Below are 20,528 nucleotides of genomic sequence, written 5' to 3'. Positions count from 1 at the left end.
GAAACTACGTAGTTATAACTTATAAGCGATCAAATATATTAAGAGTAAACAGTAATAACAATCAATATACCAAATCTATTAATTATTACTAAACAAAACATTGCTGACATCATCTCTCCACAAAACTGTATACGTGTCGCTTTCTTATGAAATTTTTTCCCGCTTAAAATCGTTGATGATGTCATTTTTTTGTGATAGTTATTTTTTTTTTTTTTTTTTTTTTTTTTTTTGTGATACTTCGTAAACAAGCTAATTAAGTTTTTTCAACAACTTTAATCTAGAAAACCGAAGTATAGTAAATTGAATAGCAACTGTATTCTTTTCTTTTGATTTAAAGATATATCATTCCCTCTCCTCAATTCCTTAACACTAATATTCAAACGTCCAACCAATTGGTTGTTGGTGCAATGGTGATTGGGATTGCACTTGGTATGGAGGACCCGTGTTCGATCCCTCGCAACAACAATTGGAAGGAGACTGGAATCTAACCATCCAGAACTAATCTCCGAATCCGGATTAGCTCATAGGGTGAACCGGGTGGAACACCAATAAAAAAAAAAATTCAAACGTCCAAAATTTTCCTGAAATATTCAAATTGTATTTTTTTTAAAGAAATCTCCTTCCAATGAATTTATGACAAAATTGAAAAGATTCATTATAAATACGAATTTTATACTATATTTTTTTTTTAAATCGTGCATCGTACGGGGATAATCTAGTTAAGAGTAAACAAAATCATCCAAAATACCAACACAATAAATTGGTGTTTATAAAACCATGACAAGTAAGATTAGTTTTCCTTTATAAATTTAGTGCCAAACTTTCTTCTACAAAATTTATTTTTAGTTAAAAATTGAATGTTTTAACCTAAACTATTATTTACTGCTTTTTGCAACAAAACCAAAAGCCTTTGTGGTTCAATTAATATTAAACAGATATGGCTGATGATGATGGATTTTAAACATTTCCCAAAGTTATGTCGTGACTCGTGAGTATCGATTACAATCTTAGGAATAGACGATGGCGATGTTTGGCAAATGGCTTTTTAGTAGCTTTTTGGTTACTTTTTGGCTTTTGGCTTTTTTTATGAGGTCAAATAGCTAATAAAAGTGTTTGTAATTGGCTTTTCATTCAGCGAAAAAGCTGGCTTTTAAGTCAAAAATGAAAAAGTTATGAGTAGCTTTTTTTTTTGTTGGCTTGTTGGCCCACAAATTACCTAATAAACAGCCACCAACTAAATTTACCCAACGCTTTTATAAACAACTAGCTTAAACAACCAATTTCAAAAGCCATTATAAACAGTCAAACATTGCAGCTGGTCAAACAAGCCAAGTGAACCAGCCAACCGGCAATAGCCAACAGTCATTTGCCAAACAAGGCGGATGATAAATCGGCTTTTTAGTCGATGAAGTTGTAAAACGCACATTAACTCCATAAAACACACAACAACTCGATATGATACGGAGTAGGATTTTAATAATCTCAAGATTCTCAAGACTTGATTTTGATTTAATAGTCATATTAATAGGGGTGAGCATAACAGGGCCCCCTATTGGAATTCCCGAAATCGGAACTGTAACCTGTTGCAACAAGTTCCTCATGGGAATCGGAACTGGAACCTTTTTTTTTTGAGAAAGAAACCGAAACCTTATCATTTAGGTTTTTTTTTTTTTTTCAAAAAATTTTGGAGGGTCATAAATTTTTAACTCTTACAACTTGCAAATACGACAAACCAAAAATAGTTGTTTGGCAAATTTAGTATACCCCCTTCGTGTTTTAATAAGTGTTACACTTATCAAATGTAGCCATATTTTAATAAGTTTTACTTTATTTTTTGGCAAAAAAAAAACTACATTTTAATACTATATCTTTCTCCTTTTATGATTCCTACTCAAATTCACTGTTACTTTTTTTTTTTAATTTTTTTTTTATTATTTCTTCACTCTCACATTCATTACTTTTCGATAAACTATTAACTCCATTATATTTCTTTTACAATTTTTTAATACTTCAACCACCCCATCACTTACCTCTTATTTTATTTAAGTCAATTAAATTGCTTAAAACTATGTGTCGGTCAAAGTGTAACACTTATTAAAACATGGAGGGAGTATATATTTATAACTATTATAAACAAAGTATTTTTTTTTATTTATTAAAAATTGGGCATGAATTGATGTATGATTTAAAATTAAGTGATACTTTTATCAGGTTACTAGATACCCTACAGGCTTTGATTCCAAAAAATTGTGAACCAAAACCTATTGTTCAGATTAATAGGGAGAAAGAGAGGGAAAAGGAGAGGATAGGAGGAGAGTCGTGGAAACCGAAGCTGAATTCGATTTATTCGTCGTTTTCATCGTTGTATTCGGATGTTGGGGTTAGTAAAGGAGGGCAGACTAGGAAGGGAAGAGGGAATGAGAGTGCTGAGGTTAAGATGGAGCTTAAGATTAGCTGTGCTAAGGCACTTTGGATGCTTGCTAATGATAGTGTTGCGAACAGTCATAGGATTACTGAGACAAAAGGGTTGCTTAGTTTGGCTAAGTTGATTGAGAGAGAAACAGGGGAGTTGAGGAAGATTTGTGTAATGGCTGTAATGGAGATTACATTGGCTGCTGAATCGAAAGCTGACCTTCGAAGGTCGGCTTTCAAGACGAGTTCCCCTGCTGGTAAGGCAGTGGTGGTGCAGCTTGTAAGGGTGATCAAAGAGTCTAGTGATCCTGCTTTGCAAATTGCAGCTATAAAATCAATTGGATGTCTTTCTAGGACATTCTCTGCAAAAGAGACTCGAGTAATCGGGCCTTTGGTTGAGCAGCTTAGCAGTAATAATCATGAGGTTGGTACTGAGGCTGCTGTTGCTCTAGCAAAGTTTGTTGATCCGGAGAATTTCCTGTGTCATGAACATTCTAAGGCGATCATCGAGTTTGATGGGGTAGTTCCTTTGTTGAGATTGCTTAGGGAAAGCGAGAGGGCTCAAGTAAATGGATTGGTTCTCCTTTGTCACCTTGCTATAAACGCTGGCAACAGCGAGGCATTAGAACGAGCTAGGCTTCTGACCGCCCTAGAGGGGACTGATCGAAATCTTACTGCTCAGTATCCTCAGTTGAGAGAATTGATTGTCAAGGCTATGTACCATCTTGGTCTCTACCATGGAGATGCTCATCCTCTTAGGCAAGCTTCGCTGCGTATATAAGATAGGAAAAGGGGGTTTTTGTGTAATGTAAATAGACATTCTGGAAAAATAGTTTTGTAATTAGTGTGTAGAGAGGGAAAGTAATGAGAGAATACAGGTTCACTTCATTTTTAATATTTGTCCATGAACTTTTGTAGCTGGTCACCTTGGACCTTGTACCTGGAGTAAATCTTTTGCTAATTTTATTGAACAAATTAGACTATATAATTACCATTTCTTTAAGTTCTGCTGCAAAATTTTCGAATTATTTTTTACTTGTTGCTTCTGTACTGCTAGGTTGAAACTAAATAGTTCTTATCTTTGTAAAAACAGATTATGCAATTATGCCCACAAATCTGTGTCAATTAAACTCGAGTATGATTGTTATTGACGACACAATATCACAGAATGATTCAAATGATTACAACATTCAAAATCATTAAGCATTGCTGAACTTAGGCTGATCATTAGGGGTTCAAAATTCTGAATTTTCTTGTAGATGACATTAGAGACTGATTGATAGGCACTTCTTTAAGACTCGTCTTTGTCTGTTTAGTGGACGACGATGATATTGGCTTTACAGCTTCAAAGTGTTAATCTCGGTATTTTTTTCTACATATCTCACATCAGTCCCATGCTATATAATGAGTTGACAGCCTAACTAGCAAACAGGCAGCAACATAACAAAATATCATGGATTCAGACAGTGTGCTTCTAGCTTCCGATTTGTATTTTTGCTCTATAATAAAGGCCTTTACTTTGGGAAGGCATTGAAGAAGAAAACAAGACTCATGGACCAGTGTCAACTTGGAGTAGCCCGGTTGCAAATTGCAATTGCTACAAAATCAGTGATCAACTGAGCACATGATCAAAGGAAATGTTGTACACCGATAGTTTTTCATTTGTTGTTTTCTAGGATGATTTTTGGAGTGTAGAGTTGGCCAATTCATAACATTTATTCAATTATTTATACAATCCTAATCTAACCCTAACAAAACAAGTTATAAGTTAATTGATAGGCCAATGGCCTATTATTTCCCCTTTCAATTGCACACTTAATTTGCATCATCTTCTAATACATGTTAAAATTTGAATCTAATAAAAGTAAAATAACTAAAGAAAATCGAGATTCTAATTGAAGTTAAGTGTAAGAAATTGATTGCTTAGAAAGTTTGTTAGAAACTATTAGAAACTACGTAGTTATAACTTATAAGCGATCAAATATATTAAGAGTAAACAGTAATAACAATCAATATACCAAATCTATTAATTATTACTAAACAAAACATTGCTGACATCATCTCTCCACAAAACTGTATACGTGTCGCTTTCTTATGAAATTTTTTCCCGCTTAAAATCGTTGATGATGTCATTTTTTTGTGATAGTTATTTTTTTTTTTTTTTTTTTTTTTTTTGTGATACTTCGTAAACAAGCTAATTAAGTTTTTTTCAACAACTTTAATCTAGAAAACCGAAGTATAGTAAATTGAATAGCAACTGTATTCTTTTCTTTTGATTTAAAGATATATCATTCCCTCTCCTCAATTCCTTAACACTAATATTCAAACGTCCAACCAATTGGTTGTTGGTGCAATGGTGATTGGGATTGCACTTGGTATGGAGGACCCGTGTTCGATCCCTCGCAACAACAATTGGAAGGAGACTGGAATCTAACCATCCAGAACTAATCTCCGAATCCGGATTAGCTCATAGGGTGAACCGGGTGGAACACCAATAAAAAAAAAAATTCAAACGTCCAAAATTTTCCTGAAATATTCAAATTGTATTTTTTTTAAAGAAATCTCCTTCCAATGAATTTATGACAAAATTGAAAAGATTCATTATAAATACGAATTTTATACTATATTTTTTTTTTAAATCGTGCATCGTACGGGGATAATCTAGTTAAGAGTAAACAAAATCATCCAAAATACCAACACAATAAATTGGTGTTTATAAAACCATGACAAGTAAGATTAGTTTTCCTTTATAAATTTAGTGCCAAACTTTCTTCTACAAAATTTATTTTTAGTTAAAAATTGAATGTTTTAACCTAAACTATTATTTACTGCTTTTTGCAACAAAACCAAAAGCCTTTGTGGTTCAATTAATATTAAACAGATATGGCTGATGATGATGGATTTTAAACATTTCCCAAAGTTATGTCGTGACTCGTGAGTATCGATTACAATCTTAGGAATAGACGATGGCGATGTTTGGCAAATGGCTTTTTAGTAGCTTTTTGGTTACTTTTTGGCTTTTGGCTTTTTTTATGAGGTCAAATAGCTAATAAAAGTGTTTGTAATTGGCTTTTCATTCAGCGAAAAAGCTGGCTTTTAAGTCAAAAATGAAAAAGTTATGAGTAGCTTTTTTTTTGTTGGCTTGTTGGCCCACAAATTACCTAATAAACAGCCACCAACTAAATTTACCCAACGCTTTTATAAACAACTAGCTTAAACAACCAATTTCAAAAGCCATTATAAACAGTCAAACATTGCAGCTGGTCAAACAAGCCAAGTGAACCAGCCAACCGGCAATAGCCAACAGTCATTTGCCAAACAAGGCGGATGATAAATCGGCTTTTTAGTCGATGAAGTTGTAAAACGCACATTAACTCCATAAAACACACAACAACTCGATATGATACGGAGTAGGATTTTAATAATCTCAAGATTCTCAAGACTTGATTTTGATTTAATAGTCATATTAATAGGGGTGAGCATAACAGGGCCCCCTATTGGAATTCCCGAAATCGGAACTGTAACCTGTTGCAACAAGTTCCTCATGGGAATCGGAACTGGAACCTTTTTTTTTTGAGAAAGAAACCGAAACCTTATCATTTAGGTTTTTTTTTTTTTTTTCAAAAAATTTTGGAGGGTCATAAATTTTTAACTCTTACAACTTGCAAATACGACAAACCAAAAATAGTTGTTTGGCAAATTTAGTATACCCCCTTCGTGTTTTAATAAGTGTTACACTTATCAAATGTAGCCATATTTTAATAAGTTTTACTTTATTTTTTGGCAAAAAAAAAACTACATTTTAATACTATATCTTTCTCCTTTTATGATTCCTACTCAAATTCACTGTTACTTTTTTTTTTTAATTTTTTTTTTATTATTTCTTCACTCTCACATTCATTACTTTTCGATAAACTATTAACTCCATTATATTTCTTTTACAATTTTTTAATACTTCAACCACCCCATCACTTACCTCTTATTTTATTTAAGTCAATTAAATTGCTTAAAACTATGTGTCGGTCAAAGTGTAACACTTATTAAAACATGGAGGGAGTATATATTTATAACTATTATAAACAAAGTATTTTTTTTTATTTATTAAAAATTGGGCATGAATTGATGTATGATTTAAAATTAAGTGATACTTTTATCAGGTTACTAGATACCCTACAGGCTTTGATTCCAAAAAATTGTGAACCAAAACCTATTGTTCAGATTAATAGGGAGAAAGAGAGGGAAAAGGAGAGGATAGGAGGAGAGTCGTGGAAACCGAAGCTGAATTCGATTTATTCGTCGTTTTCATCGTTGTATTCGGATGTTGGGGTTAGTAAAGGAGGGCAGACTAGGAAGGGAAGAGGGAATGAGAGTGCTGAGGTTAAGATGGAGCTTAAGATTAGCTGTGCTAAGGCACTTTGGATGCTTGCTAATGATAGTGTTGCGAACAGTCATAGGATTACTGAGACAAAAGGGTTGCTTAGTTTGGCTAAGTTGATTGAGAGAGAAACAGGGGAGTTGAGGAAGATTTGTGTAATGGCTGTAATGGAGATTACATTGGCTGCTGAATCGAAAGCTGACCTTCGAAGGTCGGCTTTCAAGACGAGTTCCCCTGCTGGTAAGGCAGTGGTGGTGCAGCTTGTAAGGGTGATCAAAGAGTCTAGTGATCCTGCTTTGCAAATTGCAGCTATAAAATCAATTGGATGTCTTTCTAGGACATTCTCTGCAAAAGAGACTCGAGTAATCGGGCCTTTGGTTGAGCAGCTTAGCAGTAATAATCATGAGGTTGGTACTGAGGCTGCTGTTGCTCTAGCAAAGTTTGTTGATCCGGAGAATTTCCTGTGTCATGAACATTCTAAGGCGATCATCGAGTTTGATGGGGTAGTTCCTTTGTTGAGATTGCTTAGGGAAAGCGAGAGGGCTCAAGTAAATGGATTGGTTCTCCTTTGTCACCTTGCTATAAACGCTGGCAACAGCGAGGCATTAGAACGAGCTAGGCTTCTGACCGCCCTAGAGGGGACTGATCGAAATCTTACTGCTCAGTATCCTCAGTTGAGAGAATTGATTGTCAAGGCTATGTACCATCTTGGTCTCTACCATGGAGATGCTCATCCTCTTAGGCAAGCTTCGCTGCGTATATAAGATAGGAAAAGGGGGTTTTTGTGTAATGTAAATAGACATTCTGGAAAAATAGTTTTGTAATTAGTGTGTAGAGAGGGAAAGTAATGAGAGAATACAGGTTCACTTCATTTTTAATATTTGTCCATGAACTTTTGTAGCTGGTCACCTTGGACCTTGTACCTGGAGTAAATCTTTTGCTAATTTTATTGAACAAATTAGACTATATAATTACCATTTCTTTAAGTTCTGCTGCAAAATTTTCGAATTATTTTTTACTTGTTGCTTCTGTACTGCTAGGTTGAAACTAAATAGTTCTTATCTTTGTAAAAACAGATTATGCAATTATGCCCACAAATCTGTGTCAATTAAACTCGAGTATGATTGTTATTGACGACACAATATCACAGAATGATTCAAATGATTACAACATTCAAAATCATTAAGCATTGCTGAACTTAGGCTGATCATTAGGGGTTCAAAATTCTGAATTTTCTTGTAGATGACATTAGAGACTGATTGATAGGCACTTCTTTAAGACTCGTCTTTGTCTGTTTAGTGGACGACGATGATATTGGCTTTACAGCTTCAAAGTGTTAATCTCGGTATTTTTTTCTACATATCTCACATCAGTCCCATGCTATATAATGAGTTGACAGCCTAACTAGCAAACAGGCAGCAACATAACAAAATATCATGGATTCAGACAGTGTGCTTCTAGCTTCCGATTTGTATTTTTGCTCTATAATAAAGGCCTTTACTTTGGGAAGGCATTGAAGAAGAAAACAAGACTCATGGACCAGTGTCAACTTGGAGTAGCCCGGTTGCAAATTGCAATTGCTACAAAATCAGTGATCAACTGAGCACATGATCAAAGGAAATATTGTACACCGATAGTTTTTCATTTGTTGTTTTCTAGGATGATTTTTGGAGTGTAGAGTTGGCCAATTCATAACATTTATTCAATTATTTATACAATCCTAATCTAACCCTAACAAAACAAGTTATAAGTTAATTGATAGGCCAATGGCCTATTATTTCCCCTTTCAATTGCACACTTAATTTGCATCATCTTCTAATACATGTTAAAATTTGAATCTAATAAAAGTAAAATAACTAAAGAAAATCGAGATTCTAATTGAAGTTAAGTGTAAGAAATTGATTGCTTAGAAAGTTTGTTAGAAACTATTAGAAACTACGTAGTTATAACTTATAAGCGATCAAATATATTAAGAGTAAACAGTAATAACAATCAATATACCAAATCTATTAATTATTACTAAACAAAACATTGCTGACATCATCTCTCCACAAAACTGTATACGTGTCGCTTTCTTATGAAATTTTTTCCCGCTTAAAATCGTTGATGATGTCATTTTTTTGTGATAGTTATTTTTTTTTTTTTTTTTTTTTTTTGTGATACTTCGTAAACAAGCTAATTAAGTTTTTTCAACAACTTTAATCTAGAAAACCGAAGTATAGTAAATTGAATAGCAACTGTATTCTTTTCTTTTGATTTAAAGATATATCATTCCCTCTCCTCAATTCCTTAACACTAATATTCAAACGTCCAACCAATTGGTTGTTGGTGCAATGGTGATTGGGATTGCACTTGGTATGGAGGACCCGTGTTCGATCCCTCGCAACAACAATTGGAAGGAGACTGGAATCTAACCATCCAGAACTAATCTCCGAATCCGGATTAGCTCATAGGGTGAACCGGGTGGAACACCAATAAAAAAAAAATTCAAACGTCCAAAATTTTCCTGAAATATTCAAATTGTATTTTTTTTAAAGAAATCTCCTTCCAATGAATTTATGACAAAATTGAAAAGATTCATTATAAATACGAATTTTATACTATATTTTTTTTTAAATCGTGCATCGTACGGGGATAATCTAGTTAAGAGTAAACAAAATCATCGAAAATACCAACACAATAAATTGGTGTTTATAAAACCATGACAAGTAAGATTAGTTTTCCTTTATAAATTTAGTGCCAAACTTTCTTCTACAAAATTTATTTTTAGTTAAAAATTGAATGTTTTAACCTAAACTATTATTTACTGCTTTTTGCAACAAAACCAAAAGCCTTTGTGGTTCAATTAATATTAAACAGATATGAATGATGATGATGGATTTTAAACATTTCCCAAAGTTATGTCGTGACTCGTGAGTATCGATTACAATCTTAGGAATAGACGATGGCGATGTTTGGCAAATGGCTTTTTAGTAGCTTTTTGGTTACTTTTTGGCTTTAGGCTTTTTTTATGAGGTCAAATAGCTAATAAAAGTGTTTGTAATTGGCTTTTCATTCAGCGAAAAAGCTGGCTTTTAAGTCAAAAATGAAAAAGTTATGAGTAGCTTTTTTTTTGTTGGCTTGTTGGCCCACAAATTACCTAATAAACAGCCACCAACTAAATTTACCCAACGCTTTTATAAACAACTAGCTTAAACAACCAATTTCAAAAGCCATTATAAACAGTCAAACATTGCAGCTGGTCAAACAAGCCAAGTGAACCAGCCAACCGGCAATAGCCAACAGTCATTTGCCAAACAAGGCGGATGATAAATCGGCTTTTTAGTCGATGAAGTTGTAAAACGCACATTAACTCCATAAAACACACAACAACTCGATATGATACGGAGTAGGATTTTAATAATCTCAAGATTCTCAAGACTTGATTTTGATTTAATAGTCATATTAATAGGGGTGAGCATAACAGGGCACCCTATTGGAATTCCCGAAATCGGAACTGTAACCTGTTGCAACAAGTTCCTCATGGGAATCGGAACTGGAACCTTTTTTTTTTGAGAAAGAAACCGAAACCTTATCATTTAGGTTTTTTTTTTTTTTTTCAAAAAATTTTGGAGGGTCATAAATTTTTAACTCTTACAACTTGCAAATACGACAAACCAAAAATAGTTGTTTGGCAAATTTAGTATACCCCCTTCGTGTTTTAATAAGTGTTACACTTATCAAATGTAGCCATATTTTAATAAGTTTTACTTTATTTTTTGGCAAAAAAAAAACTACATTTTAATACTATATCTTTCTCCTTTTATGATTCCTACTCAAATTCACTGTTACTTTTTTTTTAATTTTTTTTTTATTATTTCTTCACTCTCACATTCATTACTTTTCGATAAACTATTAACTCCATTATATTTCTTTTACAATTTTTTAATACTTCAACCACCCCATCACTTACCTCTTATTTTATTTAAGTCAATTAAATTGCTTAAAACTATGTGTCGGTCAAAGTGTAACACTTATTAAAACATGGAGGGAGTATATATTTATAACTATTATAAACAAAGTATTTTTTTTTTATTTATTAAAAATTGGGCATGAATTGATGTATGATTTAAAATTAAGTGATACTTTTATCAGGTTACTAGATACCCTACAGGCTTTGATTCCAAAAAATTGTGAACCAAAACCTGTTGCAACGGATTCTCCATTTTGCTACCCGGAACCGAAACCTACGGTTCCTAACAGATTTCGATTTCGATTTTGATTTAGGATACCGTGAATTTTTGCTCACCACTACATATTAATACATGCATTTGAGAGTATATATTACTATTACCTCGGTTTCATTTTATTTTGGAAATTTGTCGTGAATAATACAACCTTTCAGCCATCTTCCATATAAATAGAACAACCTTTTGTTTATTTCAAAATAATACCACCTTTAATGCATATCTGCTATTAATAGAACAAAAAATCGATGACCTATTTTACAGGTTACAATTGACACGCATCATAATTTGATTGGTCAAGATTTTTAAAAAAATATTTTTTCTTTTATAATCAGTGGCGCACCTGGGCTTGTGCCTGTGGGTCACGTGTGACCCACCAGGGCCCAAAATTTTTTTTAGTTATTTTAAAAAAAAAAAAAAAAAAAAACTAACATTAGCTTCCCGTCTTCCCGAGTTACTGTCTTCCTCAAAGTTCAAACCCTAGCCTTCTTCTCTAGTTCTCTTCGCCTCTTCGCTTCATCTCCAGTTCCCCACCCAGCCACCGTTCTCTGCCGACTGCCGATCTGGTTGCTCCGTCTCCGTCTAGTCGGCAGTCGCCTGCTCCGTCTCCGTGGACGGTGGACTCCGTCCTCTTCGCCTCAGCGCCTCTAGTCTTCGCATTTCGAAATCGCTAGTGCCTAGTAAGTTGATTTCTAATTTTTTTTTTAATTTCTAATCTTCAATTTAATTCAGTCTAATTAGTTAATTTTATTAAACTTTGGTTTAAACTTTGGTTGATTTGTAGTTAACGCAATTTAACTCACGCCTCGTCGCCTACTCTGCTGACTGCTGTGCCGCCTGTGCGGGCTGTGCTGCTGACTTGCTGAGTGCTGGCCGTGGCCCTGCTGCAGTGCTACTCCGCCTGCTCCGCTGCTCGCCTCAATCAGCGCCTGCCGCCTCCGCGTAGCAAGGTAGGTAATCATCAATTGATTCTTTTTTTTTTTTTTTTGTGAATTTTTGATCAAATTTGCATTACTTTGTCTCTTAAAATTAGTATATACGGTGAATGTTCATTGAATTTGCATTATTTGTGTAAATTGTGTTTTGACTGTTAAATTGAACTTATTAGTTTATCTGTTTATGTCATTATGTGAAATTGTGAATATGTGATGCCGGACATTGTATAAGACAGCAATTAGACTATTAGAGTATTAGTGTAAAGAGGATTATAAATTTATAATTAGATTACAGTGTGGACTGGTTAGTGCTTAGTAGTTTGTTGATTTTAGTCTTGTCAATTTTAAGCTTGTTAATTATTAGTTAGTATTGTAATCGTGTCAATTTTCTATTTGGATGATCTTTGTAAATAATTTTCTTGGGGAATATTGCTTGATTTAGTTGAATATTTATTCAAATTTCAGAATGAAGAGAAAACACACTCCAAATGAAATGCAAAACATTACTAGCTTCTTTGCTAAAAAGAATCCTACTCCAACTTCTCTTCCACATCCAACATAAAATGAACAAACTATATCTCCACCTCAAGAAAGTGAACAACTTTCATCTCCATCTCATTATTCAACTCAAATGTTGAATGATTGTTTAATTACTTATTTGGAGAATGATTTGTTTTTGAATGTTAGCATGGAAGATATCATAAATCGATATCAAAACATGAAAACTCGTCGAGAACTATTGTAATAAGTTTGCATTACTATTTAATTGTCTTTTGTAGTATTATATGAACATTTGGTTGTATTTTGTACTGTTTGAATATTTAGATGTATTTTTTAGTACTATTATTTGGTTGTTTGGTAAAAAAATTTTTTTACATATTTGATTATCGATTGTGACTCACAAGTCGGAAATTCCTGGGTCCGCCACTGTTTATAATAATGATTTTAAATTAAAAATAAAATTAAATAACTTAAAATTAAAAATAAAAAAAATAAACTAATTTTTTTTTTAAAAAAAAAAACCTCCTTACCCAGCCCTACCGTCAGCCACTCGCTCCCCCCTCTCCCTGCCGGCAGCCAGCCCACCACCACCAGCTGCCCTCCCTATCCGGCGCCGCGACACTCTTCTTGACCCAGACTCTGACCACCCAGTCGAAAACCCTAAACCACCACTCGATTTTGGGGTTTTAGGGTTTTCGGGTGGTGGTTCAAGGGGTAAAGAGGGTGGCAGCGGCCGACGGAGGGATGAAATGGGTTCGCCGGTACAAGGGAAGGGGTTTGGGCGCCGATCGGTGGGGAAAGGAGGATTTTCGAGGGGAGGGTGGGGGAAGAGGAGCGCTGGGTGGTCGGAGTCTAGGTCAGGAGGAGTGCCGGTGCCGGGCAGGGGACTCTGACTGCCGTCAGGGGTGGGGAGGGGGGAGTGGGTGGTGGTGGGCTAGCTGCCGGCAGGGGGAGGGGTTTACTATTTTATTTGTTAAAAAAATTTAAGTTTTTTTTTTTATTTTTTTTATTTTATTTTATAATTTCTTACATTTTTTAAAATCAAAATTGTTAAAAAAAATAGCCAATGACATTGTGACACGTGTCAACATGTCACGTTCGATTTGTAGAAGAACCACTAGATAATGTCCGAGCCATGCTCGATTTTTAAAATTAATACAGAAAAGTAATTGAAATATAGAAGTCTCTATATAAATGTAAGTCAACCCAAAAACAAATAAATAATGAAGTTTGTTAATTAATTAATTTGAAGTGTGTACAAAGATGTGCATAACAATAAATAATTAGATAATAATGCTTCTAAGAAAATTAATAATTATGTAAAATCTTTTAAAAATAAATAAATAAATAAATAAAGCAGAGTTTAGGAGGAAAAATTCCCTCCAAATAAGGTTCCGCTTTAGTATAGAGTAATAGATGTGAAAGTTGGTATTATTTTGAAATAAATGAAAGGTTATTCTATTTATGGAAGATGGTTGAAGGGTTGTATTGTTTACGACAAATTTTCCTTTTATTTAATCCGTTTTTGTTTGAAGGTTTAATAGTCTTATTGTTGTTAATGCAATGACCATTTAGGGCGTGTTCGACACTAGCGTTTAGGAAGCTTTTGAGTAGTTTAGCTTTTTGACTTGATCAAAATGCTACATAATAAAAATTATGGTTGTGAAAGTAGCTTTTAGTGTTTAGATGGCTGAAGGTTGTATTGTTTACGACAAATTTTCCTTTTATTTAATCCGTTTTTGTTTTAAGGTTTAATAGTCTTATTGTTGTTAATGCAATTACCATTTAGGGCGTGTTCGACACTAACGTTTTGGAAGCTTTTGACTAGTTTTGCTTTTTGACTTGATCAAAATGCTACATAATAAAAATTATGGTGGTGAAAGTAGCTTTTAGTGTTTAGATAACTTTTGTAGTTAAAACTTTTAACTTTTGAATAGCTGTGGGATTTTTTTTTAATTTTATTTTTTATTTATTTATTGAGGAAATTAGCTGTAGAATTTTTATCCAAAATTTTAGGGAATAAAATCCATTTTTTTTTATTTTTATTTTTTTCAAATCTGAAAATACTGTTTTTAATATAATACTTATCTCATGCTAATGTTAAAAATTTATATAGCTATATACTTCTATATAGGGGTGAGCAAAGATCCAGGGTACCCGATACCGGACCCAGAACCGGTTAGGACCCGCCGGGTCCGGACTTAGAACTGGTCTCACTGGTTCCGGGACCGGGTCCACAATTTCGGACCCGGTTGTAACCGGTTCCGGTTCCAAATCCTAAAATTTTGGACCCGGTACCCACTGTGTACCCGTTTGTATATGATATAGTATGTGGATTGTTTGTGTTTTTAAGAAACTAAAGAGTTATGTATAGCCCATTTTAATTTCTAAGCCCAATTGCTTATAAAACTCTCAACCCACTATCAAACAAAACCCTAAAACTTCTAGATTTTTCTCTCCGCTCTACTATACCGATTACCCAACATATATTGTACAAAATATATTTTAAAAAACAAAAATATGTTGAACGTAACTAATTAGTAAAATAAAAAAAATATATTAATATTTAATATAATTAAAATAGCTTAATGTATATAAAAATATAAGTATTAAACGCTAAAAGTAAAAATACACCAAAAAAAAATTATGATTTGTATTATATTTCAACACTTATATATATAAGTGGGTACCCGGAATCGGAACCGGTACCCGGTGGAACCAATTCCAATTCCTAAATTTTAGGACCCGGTTGTATCGGTTCCAATTCCGGTTCCAAATTTTAGGACCCGGTCCCAACCAATTCCGGGTCCGGATCCTAAAATTTTGACCGGGTACCCGGTTTGCTCACCCCTACTTCTATATGACTTGGTCTGACATTATTGTGTTTTGCATTCTCCATTTCAAATTAATATAATTTATATAACTCTTTGTTTTTTTAAGGGAATTTATATACCTCTTTGTAAACTACGTACGTATTAAATTTTGTTATAAAAATTTGACTAATAATATAAATAATGATTTATTTATTACTGAAATAATCATTTTTAATTATTTCAAAATTATTAAAACCTCAACTGCTACTTTGCCGAACACTCCTCCTGAAACTTAATTTTGCCAAACACCTTAGAAAACTCAATACCCCATTCATAGCTTTCTCTCCTCAAGACCTCAAGGCTCTGAATTTTCACACTGATCAGTCGAGAACGCACGGCGCCACGTGGCCACGGCGACGGCCTGACGGCTGACGGCCCTATCTCAGTGTTTCAGTTTCATGCCATTCACGGTAGGTTCTAGGTTTTTACTTTTCAATATTTCATTCATTTTACTTTTTTTCAAGTTTCAATTTTTAATTCATATTATCTAGTTGTTAGATTAATTGCTTATTGCCCCTAATTCATATTTGGTGTTATTGATTTATTTTTGCCGCTATTTGCGATTTTCTTAAATCTTTCAATTTTCCCCTTTTAACTACTCTGAATTGATTGTATCTATCTTTTTCACATATATTCATGCTTTAATCTGATTGCTAAGCTGCTTGAAAATTATTGATTTTTCATTTCAACCATTAGAATATCATTCAATTATAGGATGGCAATTTATTCCAATTCTTTTGTTTCGGTAGTTAATGGATTTCCAATTTCTTGAATTTTAAATGTAAGTTCTGAATTCCCCAAACCCTTGTTTCGAATTTTTCAGGCTAATATTTATCCCACATTTCGTTTTTATTTTATTTTATTTTACACTGTACTAATTTTTCTTTTCTTGTATTTGAATGTTTAAGTGGCTCTTTGAAGAAATAGAATGAATATGAATATGAATGAAAATGTAACACAAATCCAGCAGCAACTCACTGAGTTTGAGATTGAAGCCGAGCATCTAATATTGGCACGGCTTCAGGTCGATATTATCTCTAAGCTTTGTTTTTCTACTATTCAATTTGTTATTTCGATGTTCTGTATGCCTGGTCATATAATTTAATTTTAGCATTCTTGCTGTTTGATAGTAGTATTGTCAAGGTTTGTGAGCTAGTTGTAGGGTGGTTAATTGTTGGTGAAAATGTTTTATTATTGTGGTATTAACGCAATGAGTTGCTTGGGGTTAATGTGGGCTTGTGTGTTTCGAGTATGTGGCAGGAATGTGATAATTTACGGTTCATCCGTGTTTCAATTTGCTATGTTGTCTCTTTCTATATTTTATGGATGTAATTTGCTATGGGGGTAATTTGGATAAAGTTTAACGGTGATGAATAGGGGTTTGCTTAACTGTAGTGCATCATTCATTGTGTTTGTGGTTTATTAGAAATTGATCTTGTATCTGAAGCCTTGCTAACATTTGTTTTTCATGGAAATGTGATTGTGGTTGTCTGAGATTATCTTCGGAAAGCTGATTTTATTTTGGACTTACGTTGAGCTCACATTGTCAGATTAGATTTGTTTGATGTTGATGATGAGTGTATGAATGACCAAGCTTGTTTGTGAAAATGCATGATCTGTTGTCTGAAACTCTTCCCGACCCCATGAGTTATCTTATTGCATTGGTTCTGTTCTGGTTACCTAACTTACTAGGATGCTTAAGTTTGACAAACAAGTTATTAGGTGATATTGTGGTCTAAGTTTACACTGGATTCTATGATTTTCAAATTGGATAGGTTAATTGGTAAGGAGAAAAATTTCCTTGTCATCTTAGTAATTAGGTTGCATGTCAGACCACCCTACCCCACCCAAGTAAAAACGTGGAATCTTTGGAAGCATTGGGTAATATGTTGGACATGGGTGGAAGTGGTGCTGTACCGTCTTGATTTCAGGATAAGTATTTAGTACGGAGTAGTAGTCCTTGTACACGACCATTGGATTTTTTTTTATTTTTTTTTTCTTAATCCATACTTTGTTTTCCTTCTAATTTGACATGATAGAATGTCTGTTCGTGTAGTTTTGTTGAAGGGTAAATCTTGAAATGGTATTAAAAGTTGTTTCACCACTTCGTAGAAACTTTTGCAATCCAAATCTCAGCTTGATTAGTTAGTAATGTGCTAGTGTCATAACAGTTGTTCCAGTTGGCCTTTGCACCAATTCATGAAATCTAATAAGAGAAAATTTAGTCACATAACACCTCAATCCCCCACCCCCAAGAAAGAGGAGTTTGTTTTCTCATTGTGAAGATGCAGGTTGTGGAAAATGACAGGTTAAGGAATGGGAACAGGGAGGCATTAACAGCACTCAGGAAAAAGGCATGTACAACAAAAACTAGTGTTCCTTCTCCGTTTGAGTCCATTATGAAGGAGATTGGAGGGCATGGTTCCAAGACAATTGGTTCAAGAAATCTGCCCAACTTGTGGAAATCATGATGCAACTGAAAATATGTGGATGATGTTCCCTGGAACAGATGTCTTTGCACAGGTCCCATTTCATGCCGCTCATACCATATTAGAGGAAGGTGTGTTATCGCATTCTCTTCTATTAGCATTATTAGTCTTCTTGTTTTGTTACATTTTAAAGTGACTACATGAACATTATCTGATAAGGTTAGGTTGGGATAATATTAAATCATAGCAGTTCAGTAGAAATACTCATATCTTAGTAGGATGGCTTTAACTTTCAGAACCTTGAACTCTTGCACTTAATTCAATAATTATCTATGCTACTTAAACTCCGGCACTTGTGTCTGACACAGGTACAAAACCAAGTGGCAGACAAGACGTGATTATCAGTAGTATTAGATCTGATCTATCCATCCTTTAATGTACTATGAATGCATTACTTGTTATGACCGCAATAAAAAATAAAAAATAAAAAAAGTTTTTATGAGTCCCTAGCTCTTCACCACCTCACAGATTACACGTTCTAGCATAGCCAACCAAAGGCTGAATCTGATAAGGTTAGGTTGGGATAATATTAAATCATAGCAGTTCAGTAGAAATACTCATATCTTAGTAGGATGGCTTTAACTTTCAGAACCTTGAACTCTTGCACTTAATTCAATAATTATCTATGCTACTTAAACTCCGGCACTTGTGTCTGACACAGGTACAAAACCAAGTGGCAGACAAGACGTGATTATCAGTAGTATTAGATCTGATCTATCCATCCTTTAATGTACTGTGAATGCATTACTTGTTATGACCGCAATAAAAAATAAAAAATAAAAAAAGTTTTTATGAGTCCCTAGCTCTTCACCACCTCACAGATTACACGTTCTAGCATAGCCAACCAAAGGCTGAATCTATGTTTGGGCAGATAATCTGCAACATATGATTGTAGTCCACTACATTTTTTGCCCTTTCCCTAATACTTAAGTATATATGCCTCCAACTGTATACTTAGGCCCTAATCTCCAACATTACCCGGCTAAGCCAAGCTCTGATCATGCTTAGCTTTACGAATGCAGAGCTATTAGAGAAACTTGACAGAGAATGAAGTGTCCATATCCATGTCAGAATGTGTAGGATCTGACATGAATTCATAAGGTGGAATGAAAAGTTTTGAGTCATAGATGAAGCTCTAAATTTGGCCTTACTCCTGGTAAATTCATCTTGTAATGGCTCAATATAAGCTGGGTAATTTGACAGATACTCTATGACCTGATGTATATCATATGTTTTAGAAATTTTCTTTCATCGTGAGCTATGCGAAAACAAGGATTTACTTTTGTCGTTGATGCTACTCTTGCACTTCAAAAGAAGGTAACTCCATACAAGAGACCAGTATATTATTCTAATCAACATCTTATAACATGTTTGTGCTATTAGATTTTAGGCCAAATCTTTTTGAAACAGACTTACAATTATTTGTCATGAAACTGGGGTGGAGGGTGAAAGTGTGGAACCTTACTTTTTATGAGAACTTTAAATGCCTGACAGTAAGCCAACATATAATTCTAGCTCACCAATAGTTTTTACAGCAGCTAAGCTGTAGCTAGGGCTTCGTTGATGGAGTAATGTTTAATTTGACATTTTGTTTATGCTGTTGCAGATCAAGAAAGGCTTGACTCTGAATTGAAGGAGCTGCAGAGTCTTGTCAAAGAGAAGTCTCTGATAATCTCAGACAAGGGTGCTATTGCTGACAAGATTAGTCCAGGGATACTTAGGTCTTTAGTGACATTAACAGACAAAAAATAAACGTTTGTGACAAAATTAACTACTAGTTTTTATCCTACTATGCATAATCTGATTTTGTATATCTATCTAACAGTGTTCACATTGGTTTAGATCTTTATACATCAGGAAGTTCTAAACCTCTAATGGTTTTTGGGTCAGACATTTAGTTCAGAAAAGGTCTATGGGCCACGGCCCTCTACTGTTTTTGCAGCCTAATGATTATTGAGTACTTCCTATGTTTCTTTATAATTGCAACAATTAACAATGGCAAATCTTCTATTAAGAAAAATAAAAATAGAGAATGCTTCACCTACTTTATATTATACATCTGTCCATGCTTATCTCACTCTTACCTACTGTTTTTTTTGGACACTCCTACCCACTTTATGTAAGGTATTTTCTGTTACTTTAATTAATAAAGCTTACCAAATGTGGAAGTGTTTAATTTTTGAAACACCTGTTTTAGCCAAGTGTTGCAAGTTTAGGTTATTGGTGATTAAAAAATTTATTTTAAGCCAATCATAATCATATTTTATCAAAAGTAGCTATACATGTTTTTTAAATGGAGTTGTTTGTATTAAATCGAAGGTGAATAATAGAGTATATAGTTGGAAAATAAAATTTCAAGCCAAACACCATGTTAATATATTGTGCTATCTTGATATCTCCAATTATAGCTGAATGCAAGGCTGTCTTGATGGCTGCTAGACTGGCGAAGCGCTATGAGTTCAAAGATGTTGTGATTGAATTGGATAGCCAAGTTTTGGTTGGAAGGCTAAGCAAAGACTCCATTTTTCTTACCGATCTTGATGCCTTACTTGAGAATGTGCTTAAATTTTGTAATTCTTTTAACTCTATCTCTTGGAGTCATGTTAAACGGGAGGGCAATAATGCAGCTCATCATTTAGCCCGTATTGTGCCTTTTGGTTGTGAACAAATCTGGGAGAACCATAGTCCTTATGAGGTCTCCCTGTATGTACTAATGG

At 34.0% G+C, this 20,528-nt stretch overlaps 1 protein-coding gene and 1 pseudogene across 1 annotated transcript; both read left to right on the top strand.

Annotated features, from left to right (window-relative positions):
• Positions 1-1,020: 1,020 nt before the first annotated feature.
• LOC110713596 lies at positions 1,021-7,551 on the top strand. The gene is made up of 3 exons (XM_021892045.1): positions 1,021-1,091; positions 2,212-3,171; positions 6,570-7,551. The coding sequence occupies exons 1-3, from the start codon at positions 1,021-1,023 to the stop codon at positions 7,549-7,551; spliced, it is 2,013 nt and encodes a 670-aa protein (XP_021747737.1).
• Positions 7,552-15,553: 8,002 nt separating this feature from the next.
• LOC110709276 lies at positions 15,554-19,782 on the top strand (annotated as a pseudogene).
• The last annotated feature ends 746 nt before the right edge of the window (positions 19,783-20,528 follow it).

Source organism: Chenopodium quinoa, unplaced genomic scaffold, assembly GCF_001683475.1.
Source record: "Chenopodium quinoa cultivar QQ74 unplaced genomic scaffold, ASM168347v1, whole genome shotgun sequence".
Lineage (NCBI taxonomy): Eukaryota > Viridiplantae > Streptophyta > Magnoliopsida > Caryophyllales > Amaranthaceae > Chenopodium > Chenopodium quinoa.
This window is presented reverse-complemented; position numbering and strand designations above follow the sequence as displayed.

Coding starts and splice junctions, on each gene's coding strand:
- LOC110713596 (XM_021892045.1), top strand. CDS start 1,021: ATGGCGATGTTTGGCAAATGGCTTTTTAGTAGCTTTTTGGTTACTTTT. Junction 1,092..2,211: donor CTTTTGGCTTTTTTTATGAG/GTCAAATAGCTA, acceptor TACTTTTATCAG/GTTACTAGATACCCTACAGG. Junction 3,172..6,569: donor GGAGATGCTCATCCTCTTAG/GCAAGCTTCGCT, acceptor TACTTTTATCAG/GTTACTAGATACCCTACAGG.